Source organism: Physella acuta, unplaced genomic scaffold, assembly GCF_028476545.2.
Source record: "Physella acuta isolate Inbredline_101_S28 unplaced genomic scaffold, ASM2847654v3 ptg001368l, whole genome shotgun sequence".
Taxonomy (NCBI): Eukaryota; Metazoa; Mollusca; class Gastropoda; family Physidae; genus Physella; species Physella acuta.
Window position 1 is genome coordinate 240,872 of NW_026732883.1, and position 21,882 is coordinate 262,753.

The 21,882-nt window shown below is 37.1% G+C and overlaps 1 protein-coding gene across 2 annotated transcripts; it reads left to right on the forward strand.

Moving 5' to 3' along the window:
* The first annotated feature begins 6,213 nt into the window (after nt 1–6,213).
* Nucleotides 6,214–19,968, forward strand: LOC131927063 (procathepsin L). 2 transcript variants are annotated; one of them, XM_059282722.1, is made up of 8 exons: nt 6,214–6,529; nt 6,841–6,908; nt 7,458–7,688; nt 8,200–8,473; nt 8,982–9,082; nt 9,740–9,844; nt 9,974–10,140; nt 18,983–19,968. In XM_059282722.1, the coding sequence occupies exons 3-8, from the start codon at nt 7,458–7,460 to the stop codon at nt 19,194–19,196; spliced, it is 1,092 nt and encodes a 363-aa protein (XP_059138705.1). In that variant the 5' UTR covers nt 6,214–6,529; nt 6,841–6,908; the 3' UTR covers nt 19,197–19,968. The 2 variants fall into 2 exon arrangements, with proteins under 2 accessions (XP_059138705.1, XP_059138704.1); XM_059282721.1 differs by lacking the exon at nt 6,841–6,908 and having other exon boundaries at nt 6,215–6,529.
* Nucleotides 19,969–21,882: the final 1,914 nt, after the last annotated feature.

A 21,882-nucleotide genomic window follows, 5' to 3' on the forward strand; every position in this document is an offset into this window, starting at 1 on the left:
CAGAGATCGTTCCAAAACTAGAACATAAAAGGCTGGTCTAAACATATTAGCGTTAGCTACAAACTACCCTCTAACACAGATCAGGCTTATTGTTTTTTACTGACATTACTAATCTTTCGCAAAAAAAATTAAACGCATCTTAATGGGAATTAAATTGTCGTAAAGTTTTAAGGAATGAAAATCATACAATGTAATTATTAAACCTTGTCCGGACTGTAGCATACACCCTTACACACACGCTTACACACACAAATACACTCTTACCCACACACAAGCTTATATATAAACACACTATCACACACACATAATTATACACACACACATATGTATATATATATATATATATATATATATATATATATATATATATATATATATATATATATATATATATATATATATATAAGCGGGGGGGGGGGCGCCAAATTGAAAGTTCGCCCCGGGCGCCGGGAAGGGTCGCTACGCCTCTGGTGGAAACTGGCCAGCGAAGCAGTTTCCTTGTAACTTAGCACGGGGTTAAAGACCCGATCACAATGCAATGTGACATCAACAATGAATTCCAGGTCTATTAGCTGATTTTTGTTTAAACAGAATAGAAACGCACCGGAAAAAAAAAATTAGCATATTGCAAAATCAGTACTTTGTAAAGGAAATATTGATTAACTTATTTTTAAAAATCGGAAATAGTGGTAAAGTAATAATTGCAGACGCCGGAAATCTCTCAATATTTTACACAAAAACGGCGAATTATAACACTTATCTATGTATGAAACTTCGTATAGCTAATTGGAACAGTAAAAAAATTAATGTGCAATTTTAGTAATTTTTTTTAGAAACCGTAATAATAAAAGAGTAACATTTCCAAAAATCGTAAGCAGCGGTGGACTAAGGGGGTATTGGGCTGAGAGGGCTGTATTCAAGGGCCCCCCGATGTTCAGGGTCTTCTAAATTTTCTCTTCCAATTTCATTTTAAAGCAAAATTGTTGCGTCTTTTTACTTTAAAAAGCAATATTTTAATATTTGAATCACTAGCTTATTTCAATTCTTTTTTCAAAATATCATATATATATATATATATATATATATATATATATATATATATATATATATATATATATATATATATATATATATATATAATTTATATACCAGGGGCCCCCAAAAAAGTTCAGCCCGCTTAAGCTTAATACACCCCTGATCTGAATTCACTCAAAATTTTGAATGATTCACGTGTAAGTTCGTTTACTTCAATGTGAAATATCGTCTACTTAACAGAAACAGTTCTCTAGTTTTCGTGTTCCCAGTGGTATAGAGTCCAGCGCAATATCCGGCTATCGAAAGTGTTCAGATTTTGAATGACATCTGCACATAAAATCTCATACTTGAATGCGAATTTTTTTTTACCTAACTTTAATGGTACTTAAGTTATCGGCTTTTTAAGAGATTGGAAATAGAGTATACAACACTGCTCGTTATCGGAAATGGCTCAAATGTTTAGACAAAATAACTAATTTAATGTAATACTTATGTATGCAATTTTTTCAACATACCTATATACCTACAGCGGTACTGAACTTATCGTGTACACACACACAGACACACACACACACACGCACGCACCCACGCCCACCTACACCCACATACCCACACACAGACGGAAACGACTGCACAGCTAAGCTTTTCCGGCACCAGAAGGTTGAAAAACGTAGACGTTTGTCAAAGTTTGTGGTGAGGTGTAAAACCTAAAACTCCTCTTTAACTATTGTGTACAATTTCAATACTTTTTCTATAGAGTGTATACCAGAAAGTAAAAACGTTTTAATAAATAAGATCTTATTATTTAAAGCACTAAAAACTAGAAAATGAATGCTTTTTCAACCCAAAAAAATAACAATAATAAATCAACATTTTTGAAAACTTATATAGAATAGCGTGATTTACTATTTTATCTAGCTTTACTAAATTGTAAGAAGCAACCCAGCTATTCTTTACAAGTATTTTTTTTTAATTCATAAAAAGCCTTTTTAATAACAAGCTTTTGTGTAATAATGCACAAAACGGTAGAAAATAAATTATACACTACTATGTAAATAACTATAATAACTAAAATAACTATTTTAACCGTCGGCCTTCTGTCTTGTCGGCCTTTTGTCTTGTCAGCCTTTTGTCCATGTTGGCCTTTTGTCCGTATCGGTCTTTTGTCCATGTCGGCCTTTTGTCCGGATCCCCAATCCCCAGACAACTAGTTATTTCCTGACTTGTAGTAGCATTTATTAATTAAATAAATATTAGATTTTAAAAAGAATATGCTTTTGGTGTTGATAAAATTATATAAAAATTCACTTTGTTGCAGATATGTATTGGCACAATTACATTACCGTACCACATTATAGTGAGCAGGAATCGTGCATATAACCGACGCTATTACTTCCGGTAATGTTGGACCTAGTAGTATTGAATGGGATCAGTGGAGTTACAGGTAGGGTGCTATGGGTGGGGCCGCCTTGTGGAGGGTGGAGTAAAGATACCAGGGGCGACGCTAAATGAGATGTTTACATTTTTAGAAATAAACATCGCTATGAATAAAGAAAATAATCTTAATTCATCAAAAAGGTGACGAAGAGTTCGATGCAGGCATGACATGATACAACCTTATATGGCCAGGAAGTTGAAAAATAAAACTTACAAGCATTATGAGAAAACAATGAAGAGAAAAACTTCTATACCACCCAGGATTATTTATCACTTACAAAAACACTACCACCGAAACACTCAGTCTTTATGAATCGTATTCAAAATGAACATTCAGTTAAGGGCAAGCTGTGTCGCATAATATCAAAGACAGGCATCAAAACCACCATTCAGGTTTGATGGACTATGAAATGATTTTCAAGAGCTCTCACAATTGTTACCCCTATAGAAAAGAGTTGTCTATGAATTTGATGTGGGCGTAGTTTTGTTATTTAGTAGAGAATGGGACCAGCAACAGATGTTAAGTGTGCATACCACGTAAACTTGTCCAGCAGACATTAGACCACTTAAATGACCACACTCTACGTTTCTCTAAGTGAGAATTAATTAATTAATTAATTGCGATTACCCAGAGCGTTTATAAAGTAATTAGGCGAGTACGTGGATGCCAACACAAAGTGTCGAGTTGTAAACCTCAAGTTGATAAGGGTCGTTAGGTGCAGTGCTTCTTCGAGACTTTTTCTCCGAGGAGTCACTTAAAATTTTCCTGGGGGGGGGGGGGGAGACATACTTAAATTTCCTGGGTGGGGGAGGGGGCGGACACTGTTAAAAGTATATCTTTTCTATATAAATTCCATTTTGTTCGGGGGAAGAAACACTGCTTAGGTGGGACAGCAACAGCTCTTGGAGAGCGAACTCCAATATCAAACAAGAGTGGAAACATTATATTATATGATTCCCTTTCATGAGCTACTGTGACACAGCCGATGTCAAGTTGCACATGTGATGCCTCACATTTGGTCCCATCAGCTGTGTGGGCAGGTTTTCTCAAATTGTGCGACTGTTAAATTCTCTACAATTCACCTAAACTAACTGTGCATAATACCAGCTGTTACCTTGTGCTAATCTGGTTTATTGCTTAAAGCTTTTGGGTTAGAAAAACGTCACGGACTATTCAATGCCTTTAATGATCTTACCTGATCCGGAAAATGGGATTAAGAAATCAACGGAGACTAGTTAGGATATTTAGTATCAAAGGCTTTCATACGGATTTGGGTTGGCTGACCGGAATCGAGTCAGGGAGTCACTGGACATAAACTGGACGTCATTGTACATAAACTGGACGTCAATGGACATGAACTCCATGAATATAAGCCTCCAGAAATATACCAATGGATATATTCCTCCCCCCGGCCCGCAATCATCCACGAAACAATTTCAAGGGTTATAACTGATTTCACAACGCGAAAGAAATTCTTTGAGTTATGGGCCTTGACATTTGCTATTTGTTTTCATGTACAAAAAAAAAAACAACCTTTTAATAATCAGCCTTTCTTAAATGATGCACTAATATACTTGGAGTGATCTCCCCTAAACTTTCTCAAAAATTCTTATTTAACACTACGGGGGATGGCTACTCGAAAAATAGACATGTTTTTCAATCCATTTTTAATTTCTTTTAATTACGCCGAAAAAAAATGTGTATAATAGTGAGGAATATTATTAGTACTTTACAAATTTACATGCGTGTTTGAGAATACGGAAATAGTGTAAATTACTACTTCCAGTCAACGGAAATTACTCAAAATATGACAGATGGCAGAGAATTAGGTCTTTTACTTACATGTGAAATCTCATTTATCTATCGGAAACAGTACTCAAGTTATAGGCTTTGAAAAATTGAAAGTAGAATAAATTCCACTTCTAGTTATCGGAAATCGCTGAAAAGTAGATACATTTGATAAATAACATATATTTGAAATTTCATCAACCCAGCTGTAACGGTATTCAAGTTATCGTGATTACAGATACACACACATACAAATATGCAGATATAAAAATAAAAAGCGAAAGAAATATTGAAAAGACATTTAAAAAGCTAGAAATTATTATTTTAATTAGAGGGTAATGTAAAATTTAGAGGAAGCGAGGAAATAAAGAATGTTCAGACAACATTTGAGCACAGTCGTTTTAACACAAGCTTTGATTGTACTTGCTTCCCGGCTAAGTTTTTTTACAACATCTTGCAATTGACATTTGACTTATTTTTTAAGTACTGATTTGTTTATGCTAAACATACAGGTCAGACACTAACGGCCATGGCTGTTTTCTCCTATCAAATTTATCAAACGTAAATCTCATTTTTTTTAAATATGTTATTATTAGTATTAACTAAACGTATGTTGTACAATCAGTTACACATAATCAACCCATCACACAATCACATCATCAACCCATCATATCATCAACATATCACACAATCAACCCAACACACCCTCAGCCCTCAACCCATCACACATTTCGACACCATCATTTTAAGATCTTATCACCCAATCAACCCATCACACCATTAACATCACACCATCAACCCATCGCAATTTTACCATCATCAACCCATCACACAATCAACCCATCACACCATCAACCCATCACACCATTAATTAACAACACACCATCAACCCATCACAATTTTACATCATCAACCCATCATCAATCCTTCAAACAATCAACTCATTACACCATCAACCTTTATATAGATTAGCATTATTCTTTATCACATGTCGTGCTGTTCCCACCTGTAGGCGCATGACTAGCTGTGGCTGGGACACGAGTGCATGAATAGCTGTGGCTGGGACACGAGTGCATGAATAGCTGTGGCTGGGACACGAGTGCATGAATAGCTGTGGCTGGGACACGAGTGCATGAATAGCTGTGGCTGGGACACGAGTGCATGAATAGCTGTGGCTGGGACGCGCCATGACAAGCTGTGGCTGGGACGCCATGACTAGCTTTGGCTGAGACGCCATAACTAGCAGTGACTGGGACGCCATGACTAGCTTTGGCTGAGACGCCATAACTAGCAGTGACTGGGACGCGCCATGACAAGCTGTGGCTGGGAGGCCATGACTAGCTGTGGCTGGGACGCTATGACTAGCTGCGGCTGAGACGCCATAACTAGCAGTGACTGGGACGCCATGACTAGCTGTGGCTGAGACGCCACGACTAGCCGTGGCTGAGACGCTATGACTAGCTATGGCTAGGACGCCTGACTAGCTATGGCTGAGACGCCATAACTAGCAGTGACTGGGACGTCATGACTAGCTGTGGCTGGGGCGCCATGACTAGCTGTGGCTGGGAGGCCATGACCAGCTGTGACTGGGAGGCCATGACCAGCTGTGGTTGAGACGCTATGACTAGCTATGGCTGGGACGCCTGACTAGCTGTGGCTGAGACGCCATAACTAGCAGTGGCTGGGGGGGGGCATGACTAGCTGTGGCTGAGACGCCACGACTAGCCGTGGCTGAGACGCTATGACTAGCTATGGCTGGGACGCCATGACTAGCTGTGGCTGAGACGCGAGAATAATAACAGCTGTACAAAAAATACGGCAATCTCTTTTCATATGGAAGTACCACAATGAAAAATATTTTTCCGAGCCTAGTATGCGTGTCGAATGGGTCGCGCCAGGTAATCTTGATGATTACAACACATGTATTCAACAAGACGCGATAGGGGTAGAAAGCAGTGGGTTAGATCAACGGGTTTTCCAATTTGATTTGTCACCATTTAACTTGACCTTGTAGTGGTTGCATTTCAGTTTCCAAGAACTTAGGTAACCTACTTTAAAATTGAAAGTAATATAACGACAACGATTGGATAAACTCGACTGAATGAGAATTTCAGACTAGCGTTAGGCGTATCTAGTTTTCACCGATTCCAGAATCCAGTAGTGTGTTCATTTAACTCAGTTTGTGGAGCAGCTTGATTTAATTTCTTTAGAAAAACATCGTCTCAAACAGTCTTTTAGTGTCACTACAAGCAAGAAGGACACTTGAAGGTAAAGTAAATGTATCTTACAAATGTTTGACAAACTAACCGTTTTTCTTAAACTGGAAATACTACACATTCTTAAATGTGTCAAATGTCTTACTAACTTAAGAAACGAAAGTATATTAAACCAGTTGTTGTTGTTTAAAAAAATATGTGTTGTTAACTGACCCAGAAAAAAACATGATTTCGAAGGGTAAAGAAATATAGGCATCTAACTTACTTATTATTCATTCAAATCTAAAAATAAAAATCACACTTCTAAAAATAACTTTGTAACGTGAGAAAATACTTCTGTACATTTTCGTTATCTGTTTTTAGACGATCTCGAGAGCGCCCCTCTGCGTTCCTGACACTTGGGTGGTCACCGAATTGTTTACGGATTTACAGTGAGTGATTAACGTACACTAAAGGTTTTCATGCGGTAGGTAAACCCGCGCCCCGATAAACATGATTCAAGCGCAGGCATTGTTTACATTTAAATTTAAACTCAGTTTTAGAAAAAAAAAAAGGTCTCACGTCTAAGAATACAGGATTGGTAACGCATTGATGAAAATGCTTCTCATAAATTTTGTCAGACAATGCGCGGGGACGGGTACGCTAGTTATATAGACAGATCGATAGATAAACGAAATATATAATTTATCCAGTTCCCGCCACCCGGAGAAAAATGTTTAAAAGAAACACTGAGTGGTATGTTTAGAAGTGGTGGTCGAAAGTGTGTGTGTGACAAGGGGGTGGGTCGTGTACGGCTGGGTTAGATAAGACACTAAGATAAATCAACGGGCTTTCAATGTTATAATTGTTTACGACGTGGTCGGGTCGGTTAAGATCATGGTTGCTAAACTTATAAGTTCCGAGTTCTATGCAGCTAGTATACATAAATGTATATCAGAAGTATAAAATGTATCATAAATAACAACTGTGTACTGTTTCAGATGAATACCGCATGTCTCCTGCTAGCTGCATGTCTAGCTATGGCTGCAGCTACGACACAAGAAAGATGGGAGCTGTACAAACAAAAACACAACAAAAACTACCCGGAACATTTGGAGCGTATCAAGAGAGAGATCTGGAGATCAAACGTGGAACTTATAGAAAAACATAACGCGAGGTTTGCTCGTTCTTTGGAGAACTACACATTAGGCGAGAACCAGTTTACTGATGAGGTAAGAACCAGTTAACTGATGAGGTAAGAACTAGTTTGCTGATGAGGTAAGAACTAGTTTGCCGATCAGGTAAGGACAAGTTTACTTTAATTATTTAGTTATCCAGTTATCTAGTTCTTAAGATTTTAATTTTTTTATTTTTTTTTTTAGTTATTTGATTATTTGGTTATTTGGTTATTTATTTATTTAGATGGGTTTTTTTTTTTTTTTTATTAATTTTTTTAAAATTATTTTTAAACAGGTTTTTTGGGTTTTTTAATAGGTTTTTTTTTACCGTTTTATGGTGTTTTTTGTTTTGTTTTTTAGGCTTTAGCTTTTGAAGGATTGAATGATTTTTTATTTTAATGAAGAAATAAATGATCTCTTTACTTTAATATAGTTCGAATAATTGTATTTTACTTTTAAGTTTTCAGAATGAAACGTTAATGTCTTGGAATCTTTGGCGTAGCATGTTCTGCTTCTATGTCTTAAAGGAATCTCATAATTTCCGTCTGAACAATGTCATTTTTAGGACCCTTCGATTTTATACCAAGATAACGATTTCTACGAAGAAGATGAACCAACACACTGTTCCATGGTTTTCAAAAGAACACCAAATATCACATTGCCGGAAGCCGTTGATTGGCGCCCAAAGGGTTACGTCACACCTGTCAAGAACCAGGAACTATGTGGATCCTGCTGGGCATTTTCAGCAGTGGGGTCACTTGAGGGTCAGCACTATAAAGCCACGGGGAAGTTGGTCAACCTGTCGGAGTCCAATCTTGTTGACTGCTCAGCTGAATGGGGTAAATTATATTCGAACTAAAGCTTTAGTTCAATACATGAAGCAGAAAAGGCAAAATGATATTGTAAAATGCAGTAGAGCTAGTTAGAATTCGGGTACCAATTTAATTCTAAAATTACCACTGTACTTTGCTTACTAAGCTTTTTCTCGCACGCATAAGAAGGGCTCGTTGGCTTCACAAGATCATTCATTACCAGACTATGGCAGATTTGATCTCTGACTTCGTACGATGTGTACTTATTAGCCCCCGAAAGCATTACCAATCTACTAGGATAAACACACAAATGATAACTTATTTTACAAGTTTAATTTTTAAATTATTCAAAATGGATATTGTGTACACACTATTTGAGTCTCAGTTAAAACTATTATTTGATACATTTACAAAAAAAAAATTAAATTCTTTATACATTATATTAAAATGCCATTTAAAAGAGTGAATGTAAACGAATGAAACTTGAGGAGATGTTACTTGTACTTATGGACAAATGGAATACATTTTCTCACAGGTAACGATGGATGTGAAGGAGGCAATATCGACCAGGCTTTCAGATACATAATCGATAACAAGGGCATTAACACGGCTGATTCATATCCTTATACACCGAAGGTAACAAGTGGGTGAATTGGATCTAGTCTTGTATAGATAAACTGAACTTTTAAAATGGTATTAATAAATAAATGTGTCGCCCCAAAGGCACGTTTTGGTTGTTAGTTACGTGTGTGAGTACTGTTTATCATGCTGCTGTCAGTCTTCCTGTCCATCAGTTGTGCGTGGGTGGCGTAGTCATAACATTGTAGAGTTGTACTGACCGCTCGACGACAACTAACAACTGAATAGGCTACACAATCTCACATAACCTTAATACAGCCTGCATCCTTCACCAATCCCATTTAATTTAAAAATATAAAAACTTTAACTTTTAAATGTTTATTTAATTTTGTATTTTATTTTAACAATTTTATGATTGATTGAGATTTTGAAATGTTTATCTACAAATACAGAAATTTTAGTTCCCGTAAAACATTATACTCTTTGAGCTATTTCCAGCCACAAAGTTCACATTAACATCTTGCAGTACACTGCACCGCTACGTATTTTTTAAAATACAAAAACAAGACATACATAAATTTATAATTTTCATTTCATGTTATTATAGCGCGGAAGTTGTAAACCCCACCCCCCCCCCCCCTTAACCTCTCTCCAATAATTGCTAAAGTCTCCATCCCACTGAATAAAAGAATATTTCTCCGTTATTTTTGGTAGCAAGGACTATGCAAATTCAGCAAGAACTCTATTGGAGCCACCATGACAGGTTATGCCTGCCTGCCTGCTGGAGACGAGGACGCTCTGAAAGAAGCGGTTGCTACGGTGTGTTTATAAGTCAAGTTTAATAAAGTTGTGTGCAATTTTAAAGGCGTACACTTGTAATTTCCAAAACAATGAATTGATAGTATTTATCAGGATTAGATTAATACTTAAAACATAATCCTTATCCAGGTCGGGCCTGTCAGTGTGGCAATAGATTCAAGACCTCTTGAGTTTAAATCCTACAAGTTTGGTGTGTTATACTCGGCATCTTGTAGTTCTACACGCCTGACACACGCCGTTCTTGTAGTAGGCTACGGCCGTTCGAATGGCATGGACTACTGGATTGTCAAAAACAGGCAAGTTGAACATTAAAACGAAAACATCACGGAGAGTTATTTTTTTCATAATCTTTTCCTATCTGTGCCCCAGACACATGGGCCGCCTCAGAAAGCTCCCTCCACTGTTGTCGGTCACCGGCAATTAACTTGGTAGTCCCCCATAACAGTCCTACCTCTGCCAGCTGCCTCCACGTCTCCCTTGGCCCTCATTGCTTACTTTTTCATTGAGTTGTCTAGTTTAGTTATTCTAAGTAGTATATTAGGTCACTTTTGGTTATTATTTTTGGCGCAGGTGGGGAGGCGCAGGTACAATGACATATAGTAAAATACTCGGAGGCGCAGGCGCAGCCTGCCGCAGCCTGGTACAATGACATATAGTAAAATACTCCCAGCCTGGCGCATCGCAGGGTGAGCAGGATGCGCAGCCTGGTACAACGACATATAGTAAAATACTACGCCAACTGGGGTTGGCGCAGGTGGTGGGGAAGTAGGTCACCTTTTGGTGACCTTGTGACGTAATCATTGACCTTGTGACGTAATTAGTGACTTTGTGACGTAATCATTGACCTAGTTACGTAATTTTAATGCGTTTTTTAAATTAGTTTTAATGAGTTTTTAAAATTTTAATTAATTTTTATTATCGAGTTACGTAATTTTAATGTGTTTTTATTACGTAATTGTTTAATTTGTTTGATTTAAATTGTTTAATTTGTTTGTTTACTTGTTGTTTGATTTAATTACTTTGTTTATATTGTGTAATTTTTATTAACGAGTTACGTAATTGGATTTTAATTTTTAAATTTTAAATTTTATTTTATAATTAGTTTAATTTGTATTAACGAGTTACGTAATTGGATTTTAATTTTTTTAATTTTTAAATTTTTAAATTTTATTTTATAATTAGTTAAATTATTATTAACTAGTTACGTAATTTGATTTTAATTACTTTGTTTAATTTATTTATTTGATATATTTCTTTTCTCTGATGTATGGTATTTTAAAATAAAAGACTAACACTAGCCGTGTACTAGAACATTCATTAAAGATAACGATCAGGCGACAGCTGTGTTACTTATCGAGCCGCGATCCTTTGTTGACACACGCTGAGCGGTTTTTAATGGGGTTTATATTGATTCCACCCACGGGCCATCAAATGATGGCCTACCTAATTAAATTTGGTCACGCCTCGTGGGTTTATGCGTTGTTCGCCGACCCGATCACAGCAGGGGTTCCGCGTTTAATCGAAAGAGCTAAGTGGTTAACCACAAAACCCGCGTTAAGTGTGGGAACATCTGTTACCATGACACGCGCCTCGTAGTGATTAATGGGTTTTATATTGATCCCACCCACGGCACATCACAGCATGATGTCCCACCTAATTTTATTTTGTTATGCTTCACCGAGTTTCCCTGTTTGGTTTGATAGGTCATGATAATTAACGACGTACATTAAGTGCCTCTCCGCGTTAAGTGTGGGAACACCTGTTACCAAGCGGGTGGTGGTAAGGTGGTGGTAAGGTGGTGGTAAGGTGGTGGTGGTAAGCTGGTGGTAAGCTGGTGGTAAGGTGGTGGTGGTGGTAAGGTGGTGGTAAGGTGATGGTGGTAAGGTGGTGGTAAGGTGGTGGTAAGGTGGTGGTGGTAAGGTGGTGGTAAGGTGGTGGTAAGGTGGTGGTAAGGTGGTGGTGGTAAGGTGGTGGTAGTGTGTTGGTAAGGTGGTGGTAAGGTGGTGGTAAGGTGGTGGTAAGGTGGTGGTAAGGTGGTGGTAAGGTGGTGGTAAATTTGCTTAAGATTTTAAACTTCAAGTTTTAAAAATCAACAACGTTATAGTACGTCGTGTCAAATGACACACAGTTTAAAATGTCTACATTTAAATTTCACCAAAATAATGATGTATAAACTAAATATGATATGACGTTAGCATACATATCATTCAATCTAATCATTCTAAAGTACAAATCAATAATTTTTTATTGATTAAGGGCCGTGTTCATACTAGAGTCGGTGAAGTTTTCAACGAGGCAATATTATTTGTCTTTACAAGTTCGCTTTGTGCGTGTGTGTGTGTGTGTGTGTGTGTGTGTTTGAGTGTGAGTGTGTGTGAGTTCATACTCGGGTCGATGAAGTTTTCAACAAGACAGGTTTCAAATTCGGTCCATCCATGTCTTAGAGTCGGTTGGTGGCTGGTTTATACTAGGGTCGGTGAAATTTTCCCGATGCAATATTGTTTTTGTCTTTACAAGTTCGTTTTGTGATTGTGTGTGTGTGTGTGTGTGTGTGTGTTTGTGTGTGTGAGAGAGCTTTTTGGTTTGACTGAAAAAAGTTTGGTTTGCGGTGTATAACAGACACAGACGTTTTGACCGCGCAAGACTTCAAAGTTGGATGGGTTAAATGGTTGATTTTGATCCAGTCATACATCTTATACACGATACCGAGTTACATAACTTTCAGGGACAAGTAACAAAACAATAACTTACATCAATCATTTAAAAAAGACCGTTTATATAATAAGTTTTTTTATTGAATAAAAACAACCCCATCAGCATACAGTCATGGTTCTGTCTTATTTACATATTTACAGTAAAGTCTCGTTAAAGTCACGGTTGGTAAACTAAAAGGTCTTATATGTCTAGGGGAGATGTTGTGACATTGTCTGCGTCTACTTGTCTTTTAATGTAAAAGTAAGAAAGTGAGTTTCTGTGTTGGGTGTAAGTGTATATCCCCGTGTTGTATGCTCGGAACCCTGTGTTTGTCCCACCACTTGGTTCCTTTGTTGTGAGGACCTGCATGAAAGATTCTTTGCCTAGTGTGTTGTGATTTTTAGATAATCCCTTGGTTGATGTTTTATTATACTCGCCAAAACAGTGGTACGTCTTACTACATAAAGATACCATCCCATCCCCTTCATATTCTAATTTAAACAACCCCGGTGTTCTCTTTTCATAAATTTTCCTAGCCCTACACCCCAGACAATGACTATCTACCGTGCCTTTGCCGCTTATAAATTGTGGTCTATGTGAGTCACATACTTCTGAGGGGAACCATTTATCGTAAATGTCAAAAAACTCGTGTTCTAGTCCCGGTCTAACGGTTTTTATCAAATCATCGGTACTTAAGGCTAAGTATAAACTGTCCGTGTCCATCTCACATAGCTGAAAGTCGGTTCTATCTATATATTTGTCTATAAAGTCATAATAAAATTCTAACATTCTAAGTTTTGCGTACTGATAAACGAAAAAGCCTATCTGAAGAGGGAGATCCCAAACTATCTTCTTTTTTAACGTTTCTACTTCGTAAACATCGTCGGTAAGTTTTGTCATTTTTTTAAAGCGCGGATTATTGATACAATCCCCTATATCCCTAGCCCTACAGTAGGTCATGTCCGCATGTCGTGTTTTATCCGTCAAAGTTTTACCATATGCCGCGTTTCCTAACAATTTCATTGTTTCACTAGTTATCGCGTATTTATCGTCTATGTCCCCCTTTCTTCGCGCGTCTGAAACTGTATCCCCAAATGTCTTAAAACAGGAAACCGGATTATACTCAACGACTTGATAAATTTTAGTTACCACCAACCCATGATTTAAATACCACTTTAAAAGGGGGGTCGCTAATAAAATTTTCTCCCCTGTAAAGCTACCGATTAAAGTCCGTCTACCGCTAGTTAATAAGTTGTTATCGATCGCGTATTGTCTCATAAACGGTCCGATGTCATCGCGCGTAACGTCCGTATTTTTAAAAATCGGTGTCATCTCACTAAAATGTTCTCTTAAACTATCCGGTACTTTAATGTCGCATTCTATCAGACCAAAACACGAGTCGTCTAAAACAGAATCGATGATCTGTTTTTCAGTCAGGGGCCATTTCTTACCATAGGTCGGTGTCGGTGTCTTTTGTGATTTGTCAATAGAGTTTAAATAGTCTTTAATAGTTGGGTTCATTTTTTTCTGGTTCCCCCACTCACATTCCCACATTTCTACGACTTTAACGTCAACAGTCTCGGTAAGGTACTTCGTAATTTCGTTTGTCTTTTTAAATAAATCAGTCAAGGGTCTGTTACTAATGGGGTTTACTGTTCTGTCTTTAGTTAAGGGGCAGTCAGGGTGTCCATGAAAGAGACAGCCATGGAACTGATAAACGGTTCGAGTGTTCGCGTCCCACCCGTCTACTCTTATATGGCGGGATCCTAAGCTAACTTCGCCCCCGTTAAACGCGGTTTTTAAAGTTACCCCCTGTGTTTTTGAAACCCACGATAACCACTGAAAGGCCTGTTCCCCATAATGATTCGCTTTACGCGGTCTAAACCCCTCCTCACTATTTCTAATAATCGGAAATCCCGTCGGCATTTTTTGCATTAAAGACCATAAATAAAGCGCGTTCGCGTCGTACCCCTTAATTGCCTGTACCAACTTTTTACTATTCCCCCTAATGAACGTTTCACCCTTTTCGTGATGTCTATGAAAAATAATGGAGGGGCCCCCTACGATATTATTTCGGATTGTTTTATGTAACTCTGATTCGCGCTCGGAACACAAAGAAAAAGAAACGTTTTCGGGAAGTGTTTTAAATAAGTATTTTAAGGTTACCCCTGGGACAGAAATCGCGTCTTTAAAAATATCAACCCCTAAATTTTTGTAAAAATTAGTTTGCTGCTCGAGCGCTTCGATAAACGGTTTTACATCGATATTGTTATACCAAATAAGATAATCTTTAAAAGTTTGCATCCCCTTCTCTAACCAAATTTGGCTACACGTCGCGTACTCCTCGACTGAAATGTTACAATTTTTTAATGATGAAAAAAAGGCCGAATGCGGAGGTAAACACGTTTCATCTAAGACGGCTAAATTTTTTACATATTCGTACGGAAAAAATCCCTTGGTCTCTTTAACATTATACGCGGCAAGGTATTTACTATAGCTAAACCCCGGTGCTAGATAATTAACTATATCTAAGAACTTTAATTTATTTGTTGATATACACATAAAATTATTATTTCTTTTAACTACATATTTAAACGGTGTTTGTTTATCTTCTACGTCGTCTTCGTCATCGTTACAACTAGCTCTAGGTCCCTCCTCTAACCCCTCTTCTGTGTTTGAATAAGCTAAAAAGTACTGAATAAAATACGGCTTAACGAGATTTATATCATATTTTCCTGAATTAAACCCTATAACCGGCATTTGTCGCAAATACTCGTCTAATCTACCGCTAAGAAACCTATCAAACCCTTTGTCGTTCGACTTATTTTCACTACCCCTAGCTTGAGGTGGAAATAACTTCCTGATTTGCTTAAAAACAGGCTCGAACTGTTTTTTCAAAATTCCATAAGCTGCCTCGGCGATTATGTGGAGTCTGTCAATAACTCTAGTCACTAATTCTTGAGGGTCACCAGTCGAAATAAAACAGATGGGTTCGACGAACCCATCTACGTTTGAGGCGACAGAGCAAGACAAAGGCACGTGTTTGGCTACGCTTTTTGTAACTCTACCTAACGGGGGTAACTCGGTATGGTCGAAATAGCATTCGAAATCGTAAGTTGCTCGGAAGGGGTAAACAAAGTTACTATTTACATCTAACCCGTAGGACGCTAAAAACTCCCAGATTGTTTGCTGTGTGTGATAAACCCCTCCCTTATACCTATCTACGGGTTTCCCCCCATTACACCCTTTCACGTGTCTGTTCAATTGTTGAACGGTGGGCCATAATTTGTTACACACAGAACACGCGAAAGAGTGACCCGCCCCACCTATATTATTAATGTACATAAACTGATTTTGAAAAAATAAAAGATACACAGTCTCCCTAAACCTATCACGACTTCTAAGTTTCGGAGAAAGGATCTGGTTTTCGTCAAATTCAAAAATCTCTATATTTACACTAAAACAGGACTCTAAGAGGGGAATTTCGACCAACCTAACCCCGCTAAAATTATCCAAGGTCCCGAGACCTTGGTGCGCTTGCCACTGTTTCGCGAGTTTTAATGTTGGCTTTCTAAGATTTATTATGGATGCTCCTAAATGTGTGGCTAAACATCTAAAAAAGGAAAAATTGTCTGTGTAGGGTTTTGAATTTGAATCCTGTTGTAACATGTTAATGGCGTGATTATGTTTAATAAAGTCAGGAATGTCTGTAAGAAGGCATGTGGGTGAAGGTTTGTCTGTGGTCGGGTGTAAGTCTACTGCATCTCCCCTAAGGTCGTCTACAGGAAAAATAGTGGTGTGTGAATTAACGTTACTGTCATTGTTAGTTTTTACTCGTTTGTTGTTTGTTATGTCCTCATACGTCGTATGTCGTTTTAAAGGGCTAGTGTTGGTCGCGGTACGAACTGTTTGGCTCGCTGATGGGAGTTGGACAGTATGTGTGTCGATCACTAATGTGGGTTGGTGTGTTTTTCTATCGGTCACTAATGTGGGTTGGTGTGTTTGTCTGTTGGTCGCTGATGGGGTGTCGGTCGGTGATGTTTGGTTGTTGTGTGCTTTCGTAAAGTGTCTTGTCAAATTGTCAAGTCGTGTAAATACTTTCCCGCATGTTGTGCAGGGATGTCTTTGTCGTCCGTGTGCAGAGTCTTGGTGCCTTGTCAAATCGTTTCTGCGGGTGAAGACCCGGTCGCAGATCTCGCATGTGAAGCGCCTGATGGCTGGCTGGCTGGTAGGTTGGGTGGTTTGCATCTTGTTTTGTTGACGAAGTGTTGAGTGTGTGGAACTGTTGGATGCTTGGGTAGGTCGCTGACTGTAGAATAAAAATAAATACATAAAAAAAAATCATAAAATAAAAAACATACTTAAAACAAAATTGAAAATTGAAACGTACCTCTGGGTTTGAACGTCTAAGCTGAACGTGTAGTTAACTGTATGTGGAGATCCGAAGTGGTGTAGTTGGATGTAGTTGGAACGTTTGGTTCAGTGGATGCCTCAGGGATGGGTAGGTAGCTCAATAGGGTCAGTCGATGGAACAGTTGTGTCGGTTGTACACTAAAAAGAAAATTCAATTGACTACTTATTTAGATACATATTTATTTAAAGGTTATGTAAAGGATAATTCATACTATTAACCTTACCTCGGTGTGCGATACAAAAGTAAAGTAATTAATTAAAAGGTATTTGAATGGGGGTTAGCTCCCTTAAAACAATACGTACTATTAACCTTACCTCGGTGTACGATACAAAATTAAATACATGTGCGTACTTATTTAATAAGATTTGATTTTAATAGGGTTAGCGCCCTTAAAACAATACGTACTATTAACCTTACCTTGGTGTATGATACAAAACTAAAGTAAATACCTGTGACTACGTATTTAGAAAAAGGTTTAATTAAAAGAGGTTAGCTTCCTTAACACAAAAGTAATATTATCCTTACCTTTAATAGAATAAACACCCACAGAGTGCGGTCCGTGGTTGTTTAGGTAGATGTTGTGATTGGTAAAGCTGGCGTGGGTTAGTCTCGGGAGTCAACAGAGGTCGCAGGCTGGATAAGTCGCGGTGAAGTTTGGTTCGAAGTCCAAAGTTGAAGTGATTAGAACACAATTTTCGCGGTCATTTATACGGTTGGGCAGCGTAATTACACCACCAGCTGTCGCACAACAGCTGTTGCATAATGACCTACGTGCTTCGCGGAGAGGCACTTAATGTACGTCGTTAATTATCATGACCTATCAAACCAAACAGGGAAACTCGGTGAAGCCTAACAAAATTTAATTAGGTGGGACATCATGCTGTGATGTCCCGTGGGTGGGATCAATATAAAACCCATTAATCACTACGAGGCGCGTGTCATGGTAACAGATGTTCCCACACTTAACGCGGGTTTTGTGGTTAACCACTTAGCTCTTTCGATTAAACGCGGAACCCCTGCTGTGATCGGGTCGGCGAACAACGCATAAACCCACGAGGCGTGACCAAATTTAATTAGGTAGGCCATCATTTGATGGCCCGTGGGTGGAATCAATATAAACCCCATTAAAAACCGCTCAGCGTGTGTCAACAAAGGATCGCGGCTCGATAAGTAACACAGCTGTCGCCTGATCGTTATCTTTAATGAATGTTCTAGTACACGGCTAGTGTTAGTCTTTTATTTTAAAATACCATACATCAGAGAAAAGAAATATATCAAATAAATAAATTAAACAAAGTAATTAAAATCAAATTACGTAACTAGTTAATAATAATTTAACTAATTATAAAATAAAATTTAAAAATTTAAAAATTAAAAAAATTAAAATCCAATTACGTAACTCGTTAATACAAATTAAACTAATTATAAAATAAAATTTAAAATTTAAAAATTAAAATCCAATTACGTAACTCGTTAATAAAAATTACACAATATAAACAAAGTAATTAAATCAAACAACAAGTAAACAAACAAATTAAACAATTTAAATCAAACAAATTAAACAATTACGTAATAAAAACACATTAAAATTACGTAACTCGATAATAAAAATTAATTAAAATTTTAAAAACTCATTAAAACTAATTTAAAAAACGCATTAAAATTACGTAACTAGGTCAATGATTACGTCACAAAGTCACTAATTACGTCACAAGGTCAATGATTACGTCACAAGGTCACCAAAAGGTGACCTACTTCCCCACCACCTGCGCCAACCCCAGTTGGCGTAGTATTTTACTATATGTCGTTGTACCAGGCTGCGCATCCTGCTCACCCTGCGATGCGCCAGGCTGGGAGTATTTTACTATATGTCATTGTACCAGGCTGCGGCAGGCTGCGCCTGCGCCTCCGAGTATTTTACTATATGTCATTGTACCTGCGCCTCCCCACCTGCGCCAAAAATAATAACCAAAAGTGACCTAATATACTACTATTCTATACTCTCATTAAATATATTCTTCTTTTTTTAGTTGGGGCACCGGATGGGGCGATTCCGGCTACGTGTTGATGTCCAGGAACAGGAACAATAACTGTGGGATCGCCACACAAGCCTTCTACCCAGTTGCAGGCGGCAATACAGCTTTAGGCGATACAGGAAACGCTGCCGTGCTCAATGAAACAAACCTCAGAATTTTACTTCTAGCTTTACTACTTGCATACAGAAGCATAGTGTTTATTTTTTAATCATATAACTTACCAGTGAATATATAAAAAATGGGTTTGTATAATAAATTTAGTGCCCATTAGTAGCATTTGATGTAGTGTTGGTGTATTGCAAGGTATCAATTAATGGGAGTAGTAAAGCATTTAAATGCATCTTGCTTAACAAATAGGAAAAAACTGACCAAGATGTACATCTTCATTTACTTTATGGTGTTTTTAATTACTCTCTGAAGAATTTTTATTTGGGTCATTTTTTTAATTATTTCACAGTCTTAACTATTTGAATAATTTTTGGTTACGTTTTGTTTTTATTTGACATTAAAATAATAAAAAGTGATAGTGGAATATAACGGTGATCTTAATTAAACTCATTTGTTGGTTTGTTTTTGTAAGTTGTAAGTTTTTTTGGGTTACTAGTATAGCTCTCTACCGCTAGGCCATGCCGTCCCATACATCGTGGCATGATCGCATAAAAATTGTTACTATTTAAACTGTTATTACTGTATTGATTATTATTTAATTACAGCTTTCTTCCCCAATTAGGTGAGTAAATTACTTAGTAACAGCTTTAAATTTAAATTCCCTCTCTTCAGCGTTTGGAGAAATATTTTTAGTAATTTAGTTATTTATTTTACCTTTCATCTAATGTTAGAAAGCATCGTACAGAGATATATAAAATATTACTGCACTTTGTTTTTCTGTATTCTTGTTTCTGCTGCTTATTTTTTTAAAAGAGGCTGACATAAAAGACTTACAAGTATTTGAAATTATTTTAAATAAAGATGCTACAAGCAATTTATCCAAAAATGATGTTAATCGTTATTGTTTTGTCGTTGTTTGGGTATGGAGATAATTTGTAAAGAGAACTAGAAAAATTATATTACGTAATATTGGTTTAGAAGATTTGTAAAAATGTCACATTTTCCTGTTTTAAAATGTATGCCATCAAGAACTGTAAACTGTACTTAGATCTACATTTCATTTAATTTTTTTCTCAATATCATTGTTCGTGTTTTAGCGTCACAACAGGAAATACTGCCCTAGATTCGCGAGATAACTAATTTTTTTTATTCAACAAGACACGAACAGACGCACTGGAGCTCTGATTTAAGTTTGCATACACACTGTTAAATGTTGATGGGTCCATGGGGGTTGGGGGTGTGGAGGGAAGTAGTGGCGACCGACAGCCGCGGGGGTGCATTATCCAAGGAATTCAGTCATATTCTCATGTGCTAGTTTGGTTCACGTTTTGTTTTTATAAAACAAATATTTAAAAATGTATGATAAAAAGCAATTGTTTTAAAATAATAAAACGAACGGTTTCTGTATTAAAACCATTGGATGCAAAAATGTGTAAAAGATTTGATGTTGATGAAAGCATGAAAAAAATCGCTGCGTTAGAATTGGGGTAAAAATTGAGTTACAAGATTTGCGACAAACCCACAAACAAACAAAAAAATTAACATTGTAGACTAGAAAAGCTTATGATAAAAATGAATTGCATTGACAATTCAACAAACTGGTAAATAAATGTCCCTCCGGTATTCCAAAGTCAATGTCGCTTCCCGAAAACGACACTTTAAGATTTTAGCACTGCTGCTAGTGCACAATTGACTACCGGAAGTGTAGTTGTCTTTTATTCAGACCCTTTACAGTTACCCTAGACTGCACAAGTATGTGCTGTGTACGTCACTCAATCTGACCTTGAGTTTAACATTTCTAATGTTATGGTTTCAGGTTACATTTTCTGAATTCACTTAACCCACTTTTAAATCTAAACTATACAACGGTTATGATTGGATAAACTTTGTAAATATGAATGTCAAGCTAGCGTTTGGTGCAGATTACAATTACTTGAAGTATATCATCCTACTGCATGGGCAGAGAAAAGCTGTTCTTGTTACAAAAAAAGATTTTTAAAACAAAGAACTTATCACAAAAATATTTTTCCCCATAGTAACGTCGCATCTCATAATACCGGTTTATATGTAGGTGTGAGTCATTTTATTGTAGACAAGTCAAGCTTTTAAAAGATCACTAAAGGTAGGTTATTATTTTTTTTTAAATGTGTACCCAATTCAACAAGACAAAATCTGGTAAGATAATCCAATGTCTTTTTTAAATTGTAATGTGTAATTCACATCTGTACGTGTTAGAAAAATGTTAGATGTTTGAGTTGTTTGAATTTCGTTTTGTCCTCTTCGCATGATGAGCATCACTTGAGGCCTTGTGTAACTCGAGACTGGCTGTGCAAAAAGAAGTCTATACAATTATTTTTATTAAAAACATAACTTAAACTCATTTTAAATAGATGTTTAGTTTTGCAAACGTGGAGTTTAGAGTCGTTCCACCTAAGACATGTTACTCCAAGGTATGTATTGGGGAAATATATTTTAGTAAATTAGTTTTGTTACTTTCAATATATGTTAGAAGGCGTGGTTCAGATATATGTAATATATTACTGAACTCTGTTTTTCTGTATTAGTATTTCTGTTGTTTGTAAAGAAGCTAACATAAAAGTTATAAATCATCTTTATTTTGGGAAAAAAACACGTTGCCTGTGGTAAGTATTCTTGTAAACCAGAGATTGAGTGGAAACGTTTCGCTGTAAATTTGTTTAACTCACATATGACGTGGTTTTGTATGTAAATCATACGACGCTGAAATGTTTCAGATGGTCAAGCACGGTATCTTATGTCTCCTGCTA